Source organism: Schistocerca cancellata, chromosome 3 (genome assembly GCF_023864275.1).
Source record: "Schistocerca cancellata isolate TAMUIC-IGC-003103 chromosome 3, iqSchCanc2.1, whole genome shotgun sequence".
Taxonomy (NCBI): domain Eukaryota; kingdom Metazoa; phylum Arthropoda; class Insecta; order Orthoptera; family Acrididae; genus Schistocerca; species Schistocerca cancellata.
In genome coordinates, this window is record NC_064628.1 from 914209680 (window position 1) to 914227813 (window position 18134).

General features: G+C 41.3%; 1 protein-coding gene across 1 annotated transcript in view; it reads left to right on the forward strand.

Annotated features, from left to right (window-relative positions):
* LOC126175990 (probable tyrosyl-DNA phosphodiesterase) overlaps positions 1-18134 on the forward strand; it is a 121739-nt gene that overhangs the window by 69280 nt on the left and 34325 nt on the right. Inside the window, exons 7-8 of the mRNA XM_049923099.1 lie at positions 12843-13013; positions 16893-17145. Of these exons, the coding sequence (XP_049779056.1) occupies positions 12843-13013; positions 16893-17145 (424 nt within the window). The remainder of the gene's footprint in view (positions 1-12842; positions 13014-16892; positions 17146-18134) is intronic.

Consider the following 18134-nt stretch of genomic DNA (forward strand, 5'->3'; position numbering starts at 1 on the left):
CGCAGTGTCCAGTTCTAACCTTTTTGATAAATCTTGCAAATTGTCATTCTGTTTCTGAGTAAGGTTAGCAAACATATGATTTATATGAGTGGTTCTTTAAATCTATTTTTAAATTCTCTACTTTAGTACTTATAGTGTCAAATTCAGCTTTCAAAGCACCCACGCCTTTGCATAGATTACTAAATTATTTACTTTGAGAGTCTACTTCGGCACTTAACAAACCTAAATTTGATGTTTGAATATTGAGAGTTTCCCTCTGAGCATTTAAAGCCTCACTCTGGATATTTAATTGCGAATCTAATGAGTTTAACTTAAGACTCTGGGCATTTAATTGAGAATTTACCAAACCTAGTTCTTTACTTAGAGTTGCACTCTGAACTTTGATTAAATTTATCAACTCAGCCCAGTCAGGCCTTTCTTTGTTAATTTTCATGGCCATAGCTGGGTCTTGAGTCTCTCCAACCTGTTGTATATTTTCTATACTCTTGTATGCTTTAGCTTTTGTAAGCATTTAAAACTAACTATAAATATGATAACTATACAAATAAAGTTCACTCAAAAGTATCTTGTACCACTTCATACTAAAGTAATGAAGTTTTGTTTCACTCACCCAGCTTAGAAGTCTTATAGCGTAGGTGAGCAGATATGGAAGCAGGTCAGCACTTGCTGGTGCCAGCGGCGTCGGATGTACGTTGGTTTCTGCGTCTGCGTCCACGCAACGTGTGTGAGAGCTGTATACTTCCTGCACTGGATCTTCATGGTTGAGGTGTTCTATGCATATTTCTTCTTAGACAAATATGTCGAAATCTTCTTTGATGTTTTATTGTTGTGAATTTTTCATGTCTTCGCCATTTTTCATTCAAATTTTGCTCCATTAGATACTTGAACACATTCCAGTGTCTCAGAGTAAATCCCTTGTCGTATTATGTTTGGTTGCTATGGCAACACACAACAGCTTCTTTTCTTGTTTTTGACTGAAAATTCCTGTTTTTTCGTTCCTTTCACACAGGTCACCATGTTCTAACGTTCTGACGACTTAAAGTGTGAAAGTAGACATGCGAACTTTCCTTTTAGTCAGTTAATGATGTATTTGACTTTCATGCACAACATAATTCACACTTTCAACATACATATGCAACTTTCTGTAAGTATCTTGCACCATCAAACATTAGAAACAAAATGAGTTACAGTTAAAAGAAAGTTGGCTTGACTATCATGACTTTCTTAAAATGAATCAGAAAATACGTCTTGCCTCTACCAAGGCTGAGTTGAGAAAGAGTACTTTTCCAACTGTTCTTGTTTCACATAACAATAGTCTATAACACAATAAGCACAGAGTGGCATAAAAACTCCCTGGTTCAGGAATGTCTCATACCAGATAAGTGTAACCCCAAATGTTTGCGTGGTAGAGTAATTATGGTGTACTCATATGTGGAGACACTGTTTGCGCAGCGGTCACTGACATAGTGTAACTGAGGCAGAATAAGGGGAACCAGCCCGCATGCACCGAGGCATATGGAAAACCGCCTTAAAAACCATCCACAAGCTGGCCGGCACACTGGACCTCGACACTAATTCGCCAGGTGGATTCGTGCCGGGGACCGGCATGCCTTCCCATTCGGGAAGCAGCACGTTAGACCATGCGGCTAGCCGGGCGAGCAGAAATATTGTGAGTCTGACCTGTTATTTATGGATGTCACCCCATCCTCGTCAGTCATCACTGACCCGCTGGTATGACCTCCACTTGGCTTTTATATGTTTAACTTGGACTCTTATCACATGATGATCCAGTGGATTTGCAACTGACATTACCATCACGTACTGCAAATACAACTTGTTTCCTCTTATTCTGCGTTCTGTCATGCTCTTCAAGAAACACACTTCCGTGATGACCACTCTCCAATGTTTTCTGGTTATTGGGCATTCTTTCAGAACCATATTGACCACTTAATAGCACCTGGAGGGGCCTGAACTTTGATTTGCACCAGACATCTCCTTCTTACTAGCCTGGAGTGCAAATGACCCCAGCAGTCACCATATGCAAGTCTACCTCCATCCAGGTAGGCCACTTTCTTGTGTTGACCTGCCTACATTAATACGGCAACTCCCTCCCTGTACTTCCTCCTCAGGGACTTCAATGCACACCGCTTTGCCAGGTAGGGGTCTTCTAATTGACCAACTTATTACAGACTTTGATTCACATCTCCTCAGTGACAGTTCCCTTACCCATCTCAGCAACACTCATGGCACCTTTTCTGCTATTGATCTCTCAAGCTCCTACCCTGCTCTCGTGGCTTTCCCACATTGGTTACCTAGGCAAACAGGCCTCCAAGTTGGGCTGCTGAATGGTCTTAATATACATCTACTGTGCACTTAAACACCTCTCGCCCGAACTACATCGATTTTGTCATGCAAGACGTCTCTGCCACTCTTCTTCATGGTACTGGCAGTGCTATCTGCCTATCCACACGTTCACCTCATTGTCGACCAGGACTGCTGGCGGGTGTTGCAGCGATTTAAACGACACCCCTCACAGAAAATCTTATCATTTTTAAGTGTCTCTGTCCTTATTAAGCAGAGTAAAAAAGGAATGATGAGAGTGGTATGTTTCCTCCTTGGGAGCTGTGCCTCTTCATCGAAGGTTTGGTCCTAGCTCCATAGCCTTCTGCACCGGCAGCGAGAATCAGCTATCCTACAGGGTGCTCTGTACTCATCCGTCGGTCCTTGCAGAAGACCTTGCAACACACTTTTCAACAGCTTTCTCTTCCTATTCTGCTACCTTCCTCCAGCAGAAATGACTAGTTGAGGAAACCCCCTATGTTTCAACCCCCACCAAGCTGAATCCTATAATGAACCATTTACTGAATGGGAATTCTAGCAGGCTCTTACCTCTTCACATGACATGGCCCCAGACGTGGATTCCATCCACAACCAAATGATCCAACACTTAGACGTTACTCAGAGGCAACATCTACTCAAGGTCTTCAACACATTTGACTCATATGTGCCTTTGCCTTGCAAGGGCGAGGCAGCAGAGCTATCCCTGTCCTTAAGTCTAGGAAGAATCCGTCATCTTTCGGCAGCTACCACCTGATTAGCCTGACCAATGTACTTTGTAAACTGCTCGAGAGGATAGTTAGCATCCAATTATGTGGGATACTCGAGTCTTGGGCCTTTTGTCCCCATATCAGTATGGCTTCTGGGAAGGACGATCTACAACTGACCATTTACTCAGATGGGAAACAGCAGTCCAGCAGGCTTTTACTAATTGTCAGCACCTTGTCACGGCCTTCTTTAACCTACTTAAGGTATATGATATGGCTTGGCACCATTACATTTGAGTCACCCTCCATGACTAAGGCTTTCGCGGCCTCCTTTCAGTTGTTATCCATTAGTTTTTATCCCACTGGTACTTCCGGGTTCGAGTTGGTACTTCACTCAGCATTGCTCGGATTCAAGAGAACAGTATCCCACAGAGTTCTGTGTTAAATGTCATATTCTTCCTCATCACCATCAATTGGCTTGTAACCTTTGTTTGGCCTTTGGTTACCTAGGCATTGTATGTCAACGAGTTTTGCATCTGGTGCCGCTCTTACTCAGTAGAATTTGCTGAACGCCAGCTCCAAGATGCCATCCAACGGGTCTCTGTATGGGCTCTCTCCCATGGCTTCCAGTTTTCTCCCTTGAAAATGCGGGTTATGCATTTTTGCTGTCAACCCACAGTACACCCCAATCCAAAACTTTATTTAGGCGGCCAGCGCCTAGATGTCGTAGCACAGTCGTGTTTCTTGGGACTTATTTTCGATAAAAAGCTGATGTGGTTGCCCCATATTCGCCATCTGAAAAGTACCTGCATACAGAAGCTTAATGCTCTCCTCCTCCTGGCCCGCACATCTTGGGGTGCAGACCATGCTACTCATCTCCATCTTTACCATGCTTTGGTTTTGTTGAGACTAGATTATGGTTGTTGGGTTTATGGCTCAGCAGCTCCTTCCATTTTGCAACTACTTGACTGTGTTCACCATACTGGGGTGCATCTGGCTATTGGTGCCTTTCACACTAGTGCCTTTGACAGTCTCCTCACTGAAGCAGGGATTCCCCCTCTACAAATACGACAGAGCCAACTCCTGGCTTCTTACACAATCGCCATTTGACGATTCCTGGACCTTCTCATGTACCTCGTCCTCTTTGCAAACAAGGGTTGTCTACCTCCTGATACCAGCTGTAAGGTGGGATTGCTGGCTGGAATGTGTCTCACTTCCCTCTGTTAGGATCTCCATCTCCAGTCACTGGAAAGAGCCCTGTGTATTTCCTCCCACACCCCCCTAGGATGTTGCCTCAGAGCGATGCTACTCTCATCACCCTTTGGTCTCTGCTACCAGTGACCTTCTCTTTGCACTTGGCTATGCCAACTACTCGGTTGTCTTTCTTTGTGTCCCAAGTCATATGGGCATCCCAGTGAATGAACTGGCTGACCATTTGGCAAGAAAGGCAAATGATTACGCCCCCCCTCCCCCATTTCCTTTCATGATTCTGGGTGCAGATATATGGATACACATCAAATCTCTCTTTGCCCAAATGTGGAATGACATCTGGTCAATAATAAACTCTGCACAATCAAGAAGGCCACTGCAGTTTGACGTTCTTCCTTCCACTCCTCTCGAAAGGAATCCTCTGTCTTATGCCGTCTATGCGTTGATCATACCTCGTTTTCTCTTGTGCAGCGCGCCACCACCACAGTGTGGCTATGGAGTCAAACTGATGATATCCCATATGTTGGTAGAATGTCCCCTTCTTTTGGTCCTGCGTACTAAGTATAGCCTTCCAGATAGCCCGTCATTAATATTAGCAGACGATTCATGGGTAGTTGAACTTGCCATCAGTTTCCTACATGAAAATGATTTTTGTATCGAGCCAGGATATGGTGGTTGTGGTTGGGGCCTCTCTTTGTGTTTTCTTGATCTGGGACTCATGACCACTTCCCCTTGCAAAGACCATCTTTTATCCCTCGGTTTTTCCGGTTTTTAGATTTGGCCTACCCTTTCATGCCTTCTACTGTTGTGCTTTAACTTCCTCGCTTTATAGTTTGACTCCTCTGACTGGATCCACCCCTTTTTAGTGAACCCTCTATATTACACAAGCAACTTTGGAATTGCAGGACTGTCAGCATCGCCATATAGTCCCATAATCCCCCCTCAAACATTCAATCAGTTAATCAGTACAGCCATTTTTATATGTTAAAAGCATTTTGCAAAGCTGAACATCTATTTCCAGTGAACAGTCATAGCAAATGTCTTCAAAAAGTTCTACATCTATGTCTACACTCCATATCCTACCTTTCATTGTGTGGTGGATGGTACTTCGTATACTACTGTCACTTCCCCCTTTCCTGTTCCAGTCGCGAATGGTTTGCGGGAAGAATGGTTGCTGGTAAGCCTCCATGTGGGCTTGAATCTCTCTCTAATTTTATCGTCATGGTATTTTCACAAGATATACTTAGGCAGCAGCTATATATTTGTTGACTCTTCTAGTAACTTACACTTTCAAAAACCATACCACGCAGACCATCTCTCTTGTAGTGTATGCCACTAGAGTCGGATGACAGTATCCGTGATACTTTCGCACTTACTAAATGAATGTGTGACAAAACATACTGCTCTTCTTTGGATCTTCTCTATTTCCTCTATCAATCCTGTCTGGTTTGGATCCCGAGCTGGTGAGCAATATTAAATGTTGGTCAAATGATGATTTTGTAGTCTACCTCCTTTGTTGATGGACTATGAGGGCAAGCTGAAAAGTAATTCCTCCAAAGTTTTTATATGGAAACTTTATTAACATTCTACATCTTTATCCATCATGTCTACATATTTATTTCTCAACATAGTCTCCCTGGCAAAAAATAAATTTCCTGCAACGAGATGCCAGTTTGTTGTTACCGTCACTGTACGATCTTCGACTTTGTTGCCAGAGCCACAACCTCACATCTGTGTGCATCACTTCATAGGTATCAAACTGAAGATCTCAAAGGTGTTCTTCAAGTTTAAAAAACAGACAAAAATCAGATGAGGCCAAGTCAGCAATGTATGGAGGACGATCAATGAAAGTGAACCCAAGGCACTGGATTGTCGCAGCATATATGTGTGATCTGGCATTGTCATGCTGAAGGAGAGGGTGCTCCATGTGTGGATGAACTATTCAAATTCATGCTTTCAGTTTTCTGAGGTTCTGTTTCTCAAGCACCAACATAGTTGCGTTAAACACCACCGTGTTAACACGCTACAATTAGGAGTCCTCTAGTGACAGAGGGTTGCAATTCACATCAGAGAAGGTGGGAAATGGTCGAGTGATATGCAAGACATGTAATATGTCAACCAATGTTGAATAAATGAAAAAAATTGCAGGCAAACTTTCCATCACGCCCTCGTACATTTCCTGAAAATTCTTCCAACGAATCTCAGACTTGTATATGCCTTTCCTATAATTAGTTTATGTGGTTTTTCCACTTTAAATTTCTCCATACAAGTACTCCTAGATATATTATAGAAGTAACTACTTCCATTGTTTGATCTGCAGTTATGTAATTGTACAGTAATAGGTCTGCCTATGTATACGCATTGTTTGATTTGCTTACATTTGGAGTAAATTGGCTTTCCCTGCGCGGAGCGTTCACCCTCTGCAGGTCTCCCTGTATTTCTTCTTTACAGTTTTCTAGCATTGCAACTTCTCATCGTCCATGGAAAGCCTCATGGAACTTCTAGTGTTGTTTACTGTGTCGTTTGTATATATTGTGAAAAGTAATGGACCTATACATCCCGTGGGGTATGCCCAAATTCACTTTTATGTCTGAAAACTTATCTGCATTGAGAATAACATACTGTGTTCTGTTTTCTAGAAACTCTTCAAGCCAATCACAAAGTTGGTCTGATATTCCGTATGCTCATATTTTGTTCATCAGGAGGCAGCGCAGAATTATCGAATGCCTTGTGGAAATTGAGGAACGCAGCATCTACCTGGGCACCGGTATCTGCAGCCTTTTGATCTCATGATCAAACCAAATGAGCTGTGTTTCATGTGGTTGTTATTTTTGGAATCCATTTTGATTCATACAGAGGAGATCTTGAGTCTCCAGAAATGTCATAATACGCAAGCATAAAACGTGTTCCAAAATTCTGCAACAGACTGATGTCTGAGATATAGTCCTATAGTTCCATCCATCTGTTTGAAGACCCTTCTTGAAAACGGGAATGACCTGTGCTTCCATCCAGTGGTCAAGAACACTTCAGCCCTTCATACAGGAACATTTTACCCCCCCCCCTCCCCCCCGTAGACCTGTGGTACACTGTTGCTAAAAGAAGAGCAAGTTCTTTCACATATTCTATGTAGAATCATATTAGTATCCCATCAAGTCTAGAGGACTTCCCTCAGTTGACCAATTTCAGTTACTTTTCTATTTCATGGTCACTTATTTTGATATCAGCCATTTTGTTGTTCATTTGAAAATTTAAAAGTGGTACTACTGTGCAACCCTCCTCTTGAAACAGTTTTAAAAGATATTAAGTACTTCAACCGTTTCTGTATTGTCCTCCGTTTTGGTGCTATTATGGTCACAGTTTATCTGGACAGATGGCTCCTACCTATCCTTGTCTAGAGGGAGATGCTTTGGTATAAACTTTTCTCCTCAAGAGAGTTTTTCTATGCAATTTGCGTTTAGTTAATCTGAATCTATTAGCATTCTGAAATAATCCACATATTTGAATCATTTGTTGAGGACTACTGCTGTGACTCATTATGTTGCCATCATAGAACACAAAATAATTCATATTTATTCCTGAAAAGTTATTTCTGACAGCTGATTTAGCAGCTGTATGATTTCATCTGTAAAAGTACAGATACTGGGCAAAATAATATGAACATCTGTATAACATAGCTCAAAAGAAACATGGTGTATACTCCCGCCCTCTAGAGTTGAAGTGTGCCATCCAATGGTCAAGAATGTGTACACTACAGTCTATTACTAGCTTAGATAGCGGTCAGACGTGAAATTTATTGTGGTCTTAAAGCTTTGTTGCTGCTAATCTGTAAAGAGTTCAAAAAATGGATCACTGCTGGTGCCCATCTTGGTGAAGCCATACTAACAAAAACAACCACTCTCGGCGTCAGTAGAAATATTATACTAACTGTACTGAGAGCCTACATCAAATAGTGAAAGACATCATTTACCATACACAACAATGGCTTAACTTCAAAACAGATTAGAGAGACAAGACCTTGAAGCAAATTGTGGCCAGAAGGCTCAAGACGACAGCACCCCACATAACATCCGAGATGTTCACGCATCTACAGAGAGCTATATCATCAAAAATTATCCATTATGAACAGAGTGCAGAAAACATTTATACTATAAATGGCTATTTCAAAATCACTGGCCACACTATGCAATACATTCAAATAACAAAATTTGTGTCGTGAACATACAAATTGGATGTAACAACAGTGGGAGAATGTCAGCTGCTCAAATAAATGATGATCCACATTATTCCTGACCAGTGTTTGGAAATGTTGACTTGCTGCATCCTACTGGGAAACATGGCAGTGGTTCAGTGACGATAGGCCATGGTTTTTGCCCACTTGTTCGGCATGGGGGTAATTATGTTGGGATTCTGGGTACTATCTTCACCCATTGCTGCAAACTGTATCACCTGGTGAATAACCCATGTAACAAGACAGTAGCAATTCCAGTCATACTTTCGGAATTGTTCAAGCTTATTTAATGAACACAATGATAAAGGTACACCACCTCATGTGGCTCCCTCTGTTCCTTGATTGGAATATAATTGAATCTTTCTGGGCTATTTTGGAGCACAAGGTGCACAGCAAGATCCCATTCTCCGAGAACGCTTTCTGAATTAGTGACCCTTTTGTTGCATTGGGTATGTATCCCCCTGACTGTGGTTCCTCTGACAGCATTGCATGGCCTGTATTAAGAATACAAGCTGTTATTCATGGAAAAAGAGAGTCAACAGTCTACTAACAAATACTGTCTCTCTTCACAGATGTTCACATTACTTTGTTCAACATCTCTACTTCCATAATGTTGCTACTCGTCAATGTATTCTGATTCTTCTAACATTCTCAGCAATAAGGAAATCCTCAGTGAGTTAACATTCATCATATTTTATTACATAAAAATATTTACTTGCCCTCTTGAATACAAGGTCACAAATGTTGCTTGATACACAAGTTCTGTTTGTGATAATGCATTCTTGTGGTCAGAACAATACAGGGATGTGACTGTTCAGGTGTGAAGTGATTTCTATCAACAGGAGCAAAATAGTGAAAATGTAGTACCCAGTTCTTAAAATTATTGATTTAATTTTCCCATCTGCTATGTGGGTCAATATCGTACAATCACCACTTTTTTGCTTACAGTGTTGCTGCTTTGTAATCACTCATAAAGATGAATGCTGAATTATGATATCCCGCTGTCATTTTGTCTGAGAGATCTGAGTTCTTTGTTCAAACTAAGTTATACTACCTCGGATGGATTCATCGTATTCTTAAGGAACTATTTGTTGTGGTGTATTAACGTCTGTGTGTGTGTGGTTTTTGTCCACCCCCCCCCCCACCCCCTCCTCTCTCTCTCTCTCTCTCTCTCTCTCTCTCTCTCTCTCTCTCTCTCTCTCTCTTTCTCTTTCTCTCTCTGACTAGAACTATAAAACTGATCAATTCAGGGACAGTTTATTCCACTCAATGACCATAACAAGTTCGACCCTTCATGGAAAAGCTAATATACACTCCTGGAAATGGAAAAAAGAACACATTGACACAGGTGTGTCAGACCCACCATACTTGCTCCGGACACTGCGAGAGGGCTGTACAAGCAATGATCACACGCACGGCACAGCGGACACACCAGGAACCGCGGTGTTGGCCGTCGAATGGGGCTAGCTGCGCAGCATTTGTGCAGCGCCGCCGTCAGTGTCAGCCAGTTTGCCGTGGCATACGGAGCTCCATCGCAGTCTTTAACACTGGTAGCATGCCGCGACAGCGTGGACGTGAACCGTATGTGCAGTTGACGGACTTTGAGCGAGGGCGTATAGTGGGCATGCGGGAGGCCGGGTGGACGTACCACCGAATTGCTCAACACGTGGGGCGTGAGGTCTCCACAGTACATCAATGTTGTCGCCAGTGGTCGGCGGAAGGTGCACGTGCCCGTCGACCTGGGACCGGACCGCAGCGACGCACGGATGCACGCCAAGACCGTAGGCGTGAATGGAGGGACGAATGGAGACGTGTCGTCTTCAGCGATGAGAGTCGCTTCTGCCTTGGTGCCAATGATGGTCGTATGCGTGTTTGGTGCCGTGCAGGTGAGTGCCACAATCAGGACTGCATACGACCGAGGCACACAGGGCCAACACCCGGCATCATGGTGTGGGGAGCGATCTCCTACACTGGCCGTACACAACTGGTGATCGTCGAGGGGACACTGAATAGTGCACGGTACATCCAAACCGTCATCGAACCCATCGTTCTACAATTCCTAGACCGGCAAGGGAACTTGCTGTTCCAACAGGACAATGCACGTCCGCATGTATCCCGTGCCACCCAACGTGCTCTAGAAGGTGTAAGTCAACTACCCTGGCCAGCAAGATCTCCGGATCTGTCCCCCACTGAGCATGTTTGGGACTGGATGAAGCGTCGTCTCGCGCGGTCTGCACGTCCAGCACGAACGCTGGTCCAACTGAGGCGCCAGGTGGAAATGGCATGGCAAGCCGTTCCACAGGACTACATCCAGCATCTCTACGATCGTCTCCATGGGAGAATTGCAGCCTGCATTGCTGCGAAAGGTGGATATACACTGTACTAGTGCCGACATTGTGCATGCTCTGTTGCCTGTGTCTATGTGCCTGTGGTTCTGTCAGTGTGATCATGTGATGTATCTGACCCCAGGAATGTGTCAATAAAGTTTCCCCTTCCTGGGACAATGAATTCACGGTGTTCTTATTTCAATTTCCAGGAGTGTAGAAATGTTTTGAGCAGTGGAAGATATGAAGGCATATGTGCTCAGGCTCAGAGTGGTTTTACTTGGGAAGTGACCACCCCTAACTGAACATAGTTAGTAATTGAACAAATCTGTTGCACCAGTGTATTTTCTTGTGTATCAGTGCAAGTACATATCTGAAGTAGACTGATTAACGTGAGTTGATCACTTTTGATTAGAAGTGTCCACTGTATATGAATGCAATTAAAGAGTGAAAAACTGTTGTGTACTAATACACCATGGTAAATAGCTCCATAGTGGGCAGGAAGTGTCACTTTATATATCACATAACTCGCCCTTTTTATGTGCGAAAATTTCATCTTTGTCACCCATTGCAGTTGTTCATACTGTCTGTATATCAATAGTATTAACATCAAACACTGTAATTCATCTTCTGTTTTCATTAATGACTTTTGTGACAATCTTCTATCACTAACACAGTAACTTACATGGCTAGATAATTGTAGTATAATTGTTGGATACGCAATACAGCAATAATTTGATAATAACTATTCATGAACAGCTTTGTGGTAATTTTTTTTTCAGTCACACTGTTGTTGTTGTTGTTGTTGTTGTTGTTGTTGTTGTCTTCTGTCCAAAGACTGGTTTAATGCAGCTCTCCACGCTAGTCTGTCCTGTGTAAACCTATTCTCTGCATAAATACTGCAACATAAATTATTTGAATGTGGTTACTGTATTCAAGCCTTGGCCTCTCTCTATGGTTTTTACCCCCTACACTTCCCTCCATTACTAAATTGGTGCTTCCTTGGATCCCCCGTTTTTTCCCAGTAGAGTGGTACGGTAAATTTCTTTTTTCCCCAGTTCAATTCAGTACCTCATTATTAGTTATTTGACATACCCATCAAATTTTCAGCAGTCTTCTGTAGACCACATTTGAAAATTTGTTCTTTTATTGCCCGAACTGTTTATTGTGCATGTTTCACTTCGATACAAGGTTACACTCCAGACAGATACATTCAGAAAAGAATTTTATAATATTTAAATTTGTATTTGATGTGAACTAAAGTATATTTTTCAGAAACACTTTTCTTTCTATTGGCAGTCTGCATTTTATATCCTCTCTGTTGTTTCTGCCTCCAACTGTTATTTCTACCATCGTCAGTTATTTTACTCCCCAAATAACAAAACTCATCTACAACTTGTACTGTCTAATTTTCTGATCAAATTCCCTCCAATTCACCTTAAAATTCGACTAAATTCCATTACCGTTGCTTTACTTTTGTTGCTGTTCGTTTTGTTGCTGTTCGTCTTATAATCGCTTTACAAGATACCATCCATTTTGTTTAGCTGCTCTTCCAAGCTGTTTTCCATCGCTGACAGAATTAGTGTGTTATTGGCAAACCTCAAAAGTTTTTATTTCTTATCCCAGAACTTCAATTTAGTTTTCATGGTTTCCTTGACTGCTTACTTGATGTGGGGTTTAAATAACATTGGGGATAGGTTACAATCTTGTCTCATTCCCTTCTCAGCTACTGCTTCTCTGTCATGTCCTTCGACTCTTACAACTGCTGTCTATTTTCTGAAGATGATGTTAACTAATGTTTCACTCCCTGTGTTTATTGCAGCTACCACCAGAATCTCAAAGAGCACATTAAAGAGCACTATTACAAACCGATTATTGTATTGTAAAAGAAGTTACTAGGTAATTACAAAATAATATGTTGGAATTATTATGTTTGTTGTTGCATAAATAACTCTTGCACAGGAGAAAGAAGTCATAAGAATTCAGCAGAACTCAACATATGCAGAAGAATTTTAACTAACACAATTTGATTTTCAGGTTATGGGTAAGCCCAAGATGTCCAAGGATCCCACTGAATGCAGACACTAAAGCGGGTGACTCAATAACAGAATTCCGTGCTGACTTGATGCGATATCTATCCGCCTACCAGATGCCAGTTCTGCAGGAATGGATTACAAGAATACGTTGTGCCGATTTCTCCAAAGTCAGGTAGGTTCATTTCTTTCAGAGCATTACAAATAATTTCACTGACATGCTTTTTTAATTACATCTAATAAGAAAAAGGAAGGCTTTTATACAGAATATGAGCTAGTGATGCTGATGTGTGCTTCGTGTAGTTTTGCAGAGCCTCCTTCAGTGAAGAGTAAAAAAAATTGTTGTGGTAGGTCTTACCTGTAACTTTGCACAGCCTGAGCAAATTTTTTCCATTTGCCATTAGTAAATTGTGGCACTGAGTTTCAAATTTGAAAGGATAAAGAACAAGCAAAAGAAATAGGACTTGGAATCAAATAAAAAGAATTGCACATCTGCACAATCACAGTCACATACAATAAATAATAGCAGTAGGTTGTACTAAATGTAAGTCATCACTTTAACGTGAGAGGAATTTATATTAATGGAATGATAAATTAAATTGAGAGTAAGATTGATGGTAATAAAACAGAAGGACCAAGAGAATTGATAGTGCATAAAAAGAAATTAAACAGAGAAATAAAATACCAAAAATAAGCTAAAATTAAAAACAGTTTAAGTAAGTTTTGTGGAATAAGCATATCCGAGTGGTTCAGTAGTTGCAACTAAAAGAAGATAGAACAGGTCAAGAATGACATTAGAAGAAGGGACTGATCTTGTGGTGTGCAGAATCTAAGGTAGGCTGTTCCGGCTCATGAGCTCCATGCTGATCTGTGGAGTGCTCCCTGCTCTGTAGGGCATTGTCACTCACTGTGAACAATCAAAAGGGCTGGCAGCGTATGACATGGCAAGGCTTTTGATATGCATGCCCCACTTTACATAATCACCAACACACATCCTTGGCAGCCATGACATAGCACCATGCTACCTTGCGAAACAGGAAGTTTAGGAAATAAATAAGAAATAACTGTTGTAAAAGAAATTGCATATGTTCATTGGGCATTGAAACTAGATTTTTTCATAACAAGAGCAGAAATATCAGGTGTCAAAGTATTCGCAGCAAATGCAGGGGGGGGCCTTCATTGTCGTGTCCTGAAGAAAAGTTTATTCCTGGGTTTTTATCCTTTTCATTGCTGAGAAAAGCCACTCACAAGAGTACATAGATCTAAACATGCACATGATCTGTGCGATGTTTTTTTGGATCTTAGGTTTTTTTTTTTTTTTTGTGTGTGTGTGTGTGTGTGTGTGTAATGAATGATACCACCATGACAAATTCTGCACATTGTAGTATCTGTCTTTCAGCAAAGTTGAATTTCGCAGCTCAGTAACTTTCAACTGGAGTGACGGCAAATCGTTCAGTCAGACCAAGAAAAGATTGCTTTAACAATTTCGTTTCCATTTCAAAAATGGCGGGCTCTCAGAATCTTGTTTCAAAAGACGTGATGAGCTGCTTTATCTTGGCTTAATAATAGCCGAAACTGGTACCTTCCGATAGTTTTAAAGAAGCCCGACAATTGAAGAATGTTAAAATGCCATCACTCATCTGCCTCTCAAACAAACATAACTTTTCCATGAATGCTCTGATTTTGTCGTGCATGTCAACTGTTAGCTACTGGTGGCCCTGCAATGACAGATTTACATTATTCAGGCACATAATTATGTCAGCTAAGAATGGTAGGTCTGATGTCCATTTTAAATTTTTGAGACAATGCATTTCTTCCCCTTTCATATCAAGAAAGAGATACTTCTTCAAGAATGGCAAAGAAAATGTCAAGAACTTTTCCCCGACTTAGCCAACAAAAAGTGCTGATCATTCAGGAATCCTTTGAACTGGGTGTGGCTTACACTACAACACCACAGAAGATTCGTGTGCTTGATCACAACTTTCATTACATCACCTGCTTTAACTGTTTCAGCCCATTGTGTCATCTTGACATATGAAACAATTAACAGTCAAAACGTCTTTCCCAAATTCATTCTCGAGTTTATTTTTTAAACAAGAAGCGAAACCGTGATGTTTCTGATCCTGATCATTTGAGCCTACAGAACGGAGCTTATCCCAAGATAAATTCATATTGTCCACTGATTCACAAACAGCTTCAAAAATATAGTCATGTTATGGTGTAATCGAGCAGTACCACATCCAAGAATTCCTCAGTTACTTACAGCTTTGTATCAACACCACATACAGGTATTGAAAGTTGAGCACAGTAAGAAATATCTGTGCTTTCATCAAGCACTAACAAAAAATGCAACAAAGCTCTCGGCTTTTTCCCTGGGCTGTGTGTGTAAATTTGCTATGATGTCCCAGATTCAACATGACACTGTTTGCTTCAAAAGACGAACCCCTTCAGTTGCCTGCAGCTCCCTTGGAAACAAGCATTGTGCAACTGCTACTGTGCATGCTTCTACAAGAGGTCCCACAGAAAATGGATTACCACTTGTCTCTATAATGTGAGCAACTTGGTAGCTTGCTCAAACTGCTGTTTCAGTTCAGTTTCCTTCACTGTCATTCACTTTAACAGTATAAATGCATTACAGTACATGAGCTATGCTGCATATTTCTATATTCATTACCCTAAGAATTCTTTTGGAAACTTATGTTTCCTGTTATGCTGTTCTTAAGCTCAGCTACTAGCTCTCCACACACTTCACCTTCTATCTGATCATAATGCCATGCGGGAAGACATGTGTAACAATGCCGTGTATTGTACTTCTTACAATTAGTGAAATTAAATACTTTTTGACGTACAAGGCACTGCGGATGTCTATCCCTCTCAATAAATAGAAATATATCCTCCAATTGAAGCACAGTAATTCCACGATTGACCACAGCTGCCATTGAACATGGATTGTTTCGTCAGCTGCAGGAAAATGCAGCCAGGACACTATGAGCTTTATTTCCCCAACTACACAGACTCTGAGCCTCTGCAGTGAGCACTCCAGAGCACTCCTCCTCCCTGGAACACTGTTGGAACAGCCTGATCTGTAAGAATGAACTGCACAATTACAGAACTTTGACAGATCATATTCATGATAGAAATCTTGTTTTGCATACAAATTGCTTCAGTTCTTAAGGGGAATTAGTAGTACTTATAACTTATTAGATCCAGAAATTAAAAGAGTATCAGAAGGATTGTTTTAAAGTTATTTGCTTACTGTTCCACAGAACATTGCCTCAGCTACAATGCGACCCTACTGTGAATGCCGTTCTTGAATATGGAATGAATTAGTTGACATTCATAAGCAGCTGGAAATCACCCTGAGAACTGAAAGATTGGCAGCAGGTGTGTTGGTAGAGCTCCCTTGAGTCGTCCTCTTCTGTGGATCCTGTTTTGCATAGGAAGTAAAAGATATGTGTTACTCGTTCTGAGTGTGAATGGTGTGTCGATGGCAGGGCTAGGCGTCCCCTACAGTGCAGATAGAAACGAGGGTATTACATCCATCCTACTAAACAACAAGCTTAAGGTGCTGACTTACACTGAATTTGTTACTGAGCCAGGGTCAGGTGTGTACTGCTATGCAGGTAGCTGACTGTGTGTGGAATGCACACAGGGCCTAGTATAAGATCCAGAGAAATGCCCCATACAGGTGAGAGTATTAAAATCCTAGTGATTAACTCACAAAGCATTTGCAACAAAATGTCAGATTTTGAAGCACTCCTGAAAAGCAAAGAATACTAGATAGCCAGTTAACATAGACAGAAGTGAGATTTTTTGGGGAAAATTTAAGCATATGTCGAAAGGGCTGGCTAACGGTAAATGGAGTTTGTCACAGTAGATAAGATACTGAAAGCCATACTACATTGTAATAACAGAACTGCATATGGAATAAAGTCTTTCCACTGAGAATTGTTCCCCTCCTCCCACCATTAGGACTTGCTATCTTACATTTAGATCAACATCAAAGTATCAACAGAAAAATAATCCTGTTTCTCATCAACATCTTGTTTTACAGAGTTTGTCTTGTGGGTTCCGTGCCAGGGACACATCGTGGAGCAGACGTAGATAGATGGGGTCACCGTCGAATGGCAGCCCACCTTAAGCGCTTTGCTGAGGTTCCAAGTACATCGTGGCCTCTATTCTTCCAGTGTTCCTCTATTGGCAGCTTAGGCGCAACTCCAGATTCTTGGATGTGTGGAGAATTTCGAGCTAGTCTTGCTCAGTCCGTCAACAAGCAGCCCCTCTCACAGCAGCCACCAGTGAAAGTGGTATGTTGTTAAGTTATAGATATTGTTTCATGCTACCTTTCCCATAAAAAGGTGTGCTCCTTTATGTGCTACTTAATTTGCCTGCGTGTTCACTTATTTCCCTAATTCCAGTAATAATATTTATCTATATGCCATTGCTTTTGTGGAAGCTGTTGTTGATTCAAATACCTCATCAGAAGAGCTATTTTAAGAGTGAAATATGAAAATTGTTCCCTTTTTTTTATTAATATAATAGACAACAGATAAATGCAGAATGGCATACTATCTTCCAACATGAAATTATACATGTATCATTGTCACATATACACTGGTAGGATTGCATTATGACTAAATGCAGTAATGTCCATACCACATGGAGAAAGTTGTGTCATATGTTTGCTCGGTACATATTGGGTAGCTGTTTGCTGAAGACATCATGTGTAGTAAAGTGTGGGACAAGTTGTGATGGCGAAATGTCTGCTTCAGATGCAAATGTTCGTTATAATAATTGGGAATTGTTACAGCGTATAAGCGTAGCTTTTCCCTGTACACACCACCAAATCAGTAGTGTTTTCTTTATTCTACTGTGAAGCCCTCCATGCTAATTAAAAGGAATGTCACATTAAGTTCTAACTGAGTATTTCTCTAGCGTGGCCATCCTTCCAGGTTATCACATCAGACACAGGCAGGTCACCCGATTGGCCAGTGCAGGTAGCACTCAAAGAATCTTACAAAGAAATTGCTACTGTAGCTATCAATCAAACACATGCAAAAGTCCCTGTAGACAAACAATTTAGCAGTCAATGTCACCTGCTTGGTAGCCATCATGCTAGTCAAGTAAGCTCACAGCACTGAAATTTCGGTTGAAGGCAATTAGTCATAGGTCTATGCATTATAAAATCTGTATAGTATGGAATAGAATATAGAATATGATATTAGTAACAGTATTGCTTCAGGCTGCTCGTTTTTTATTTTGCTTTAGTGTGGTTATAAACTGCTGATTCAAGACA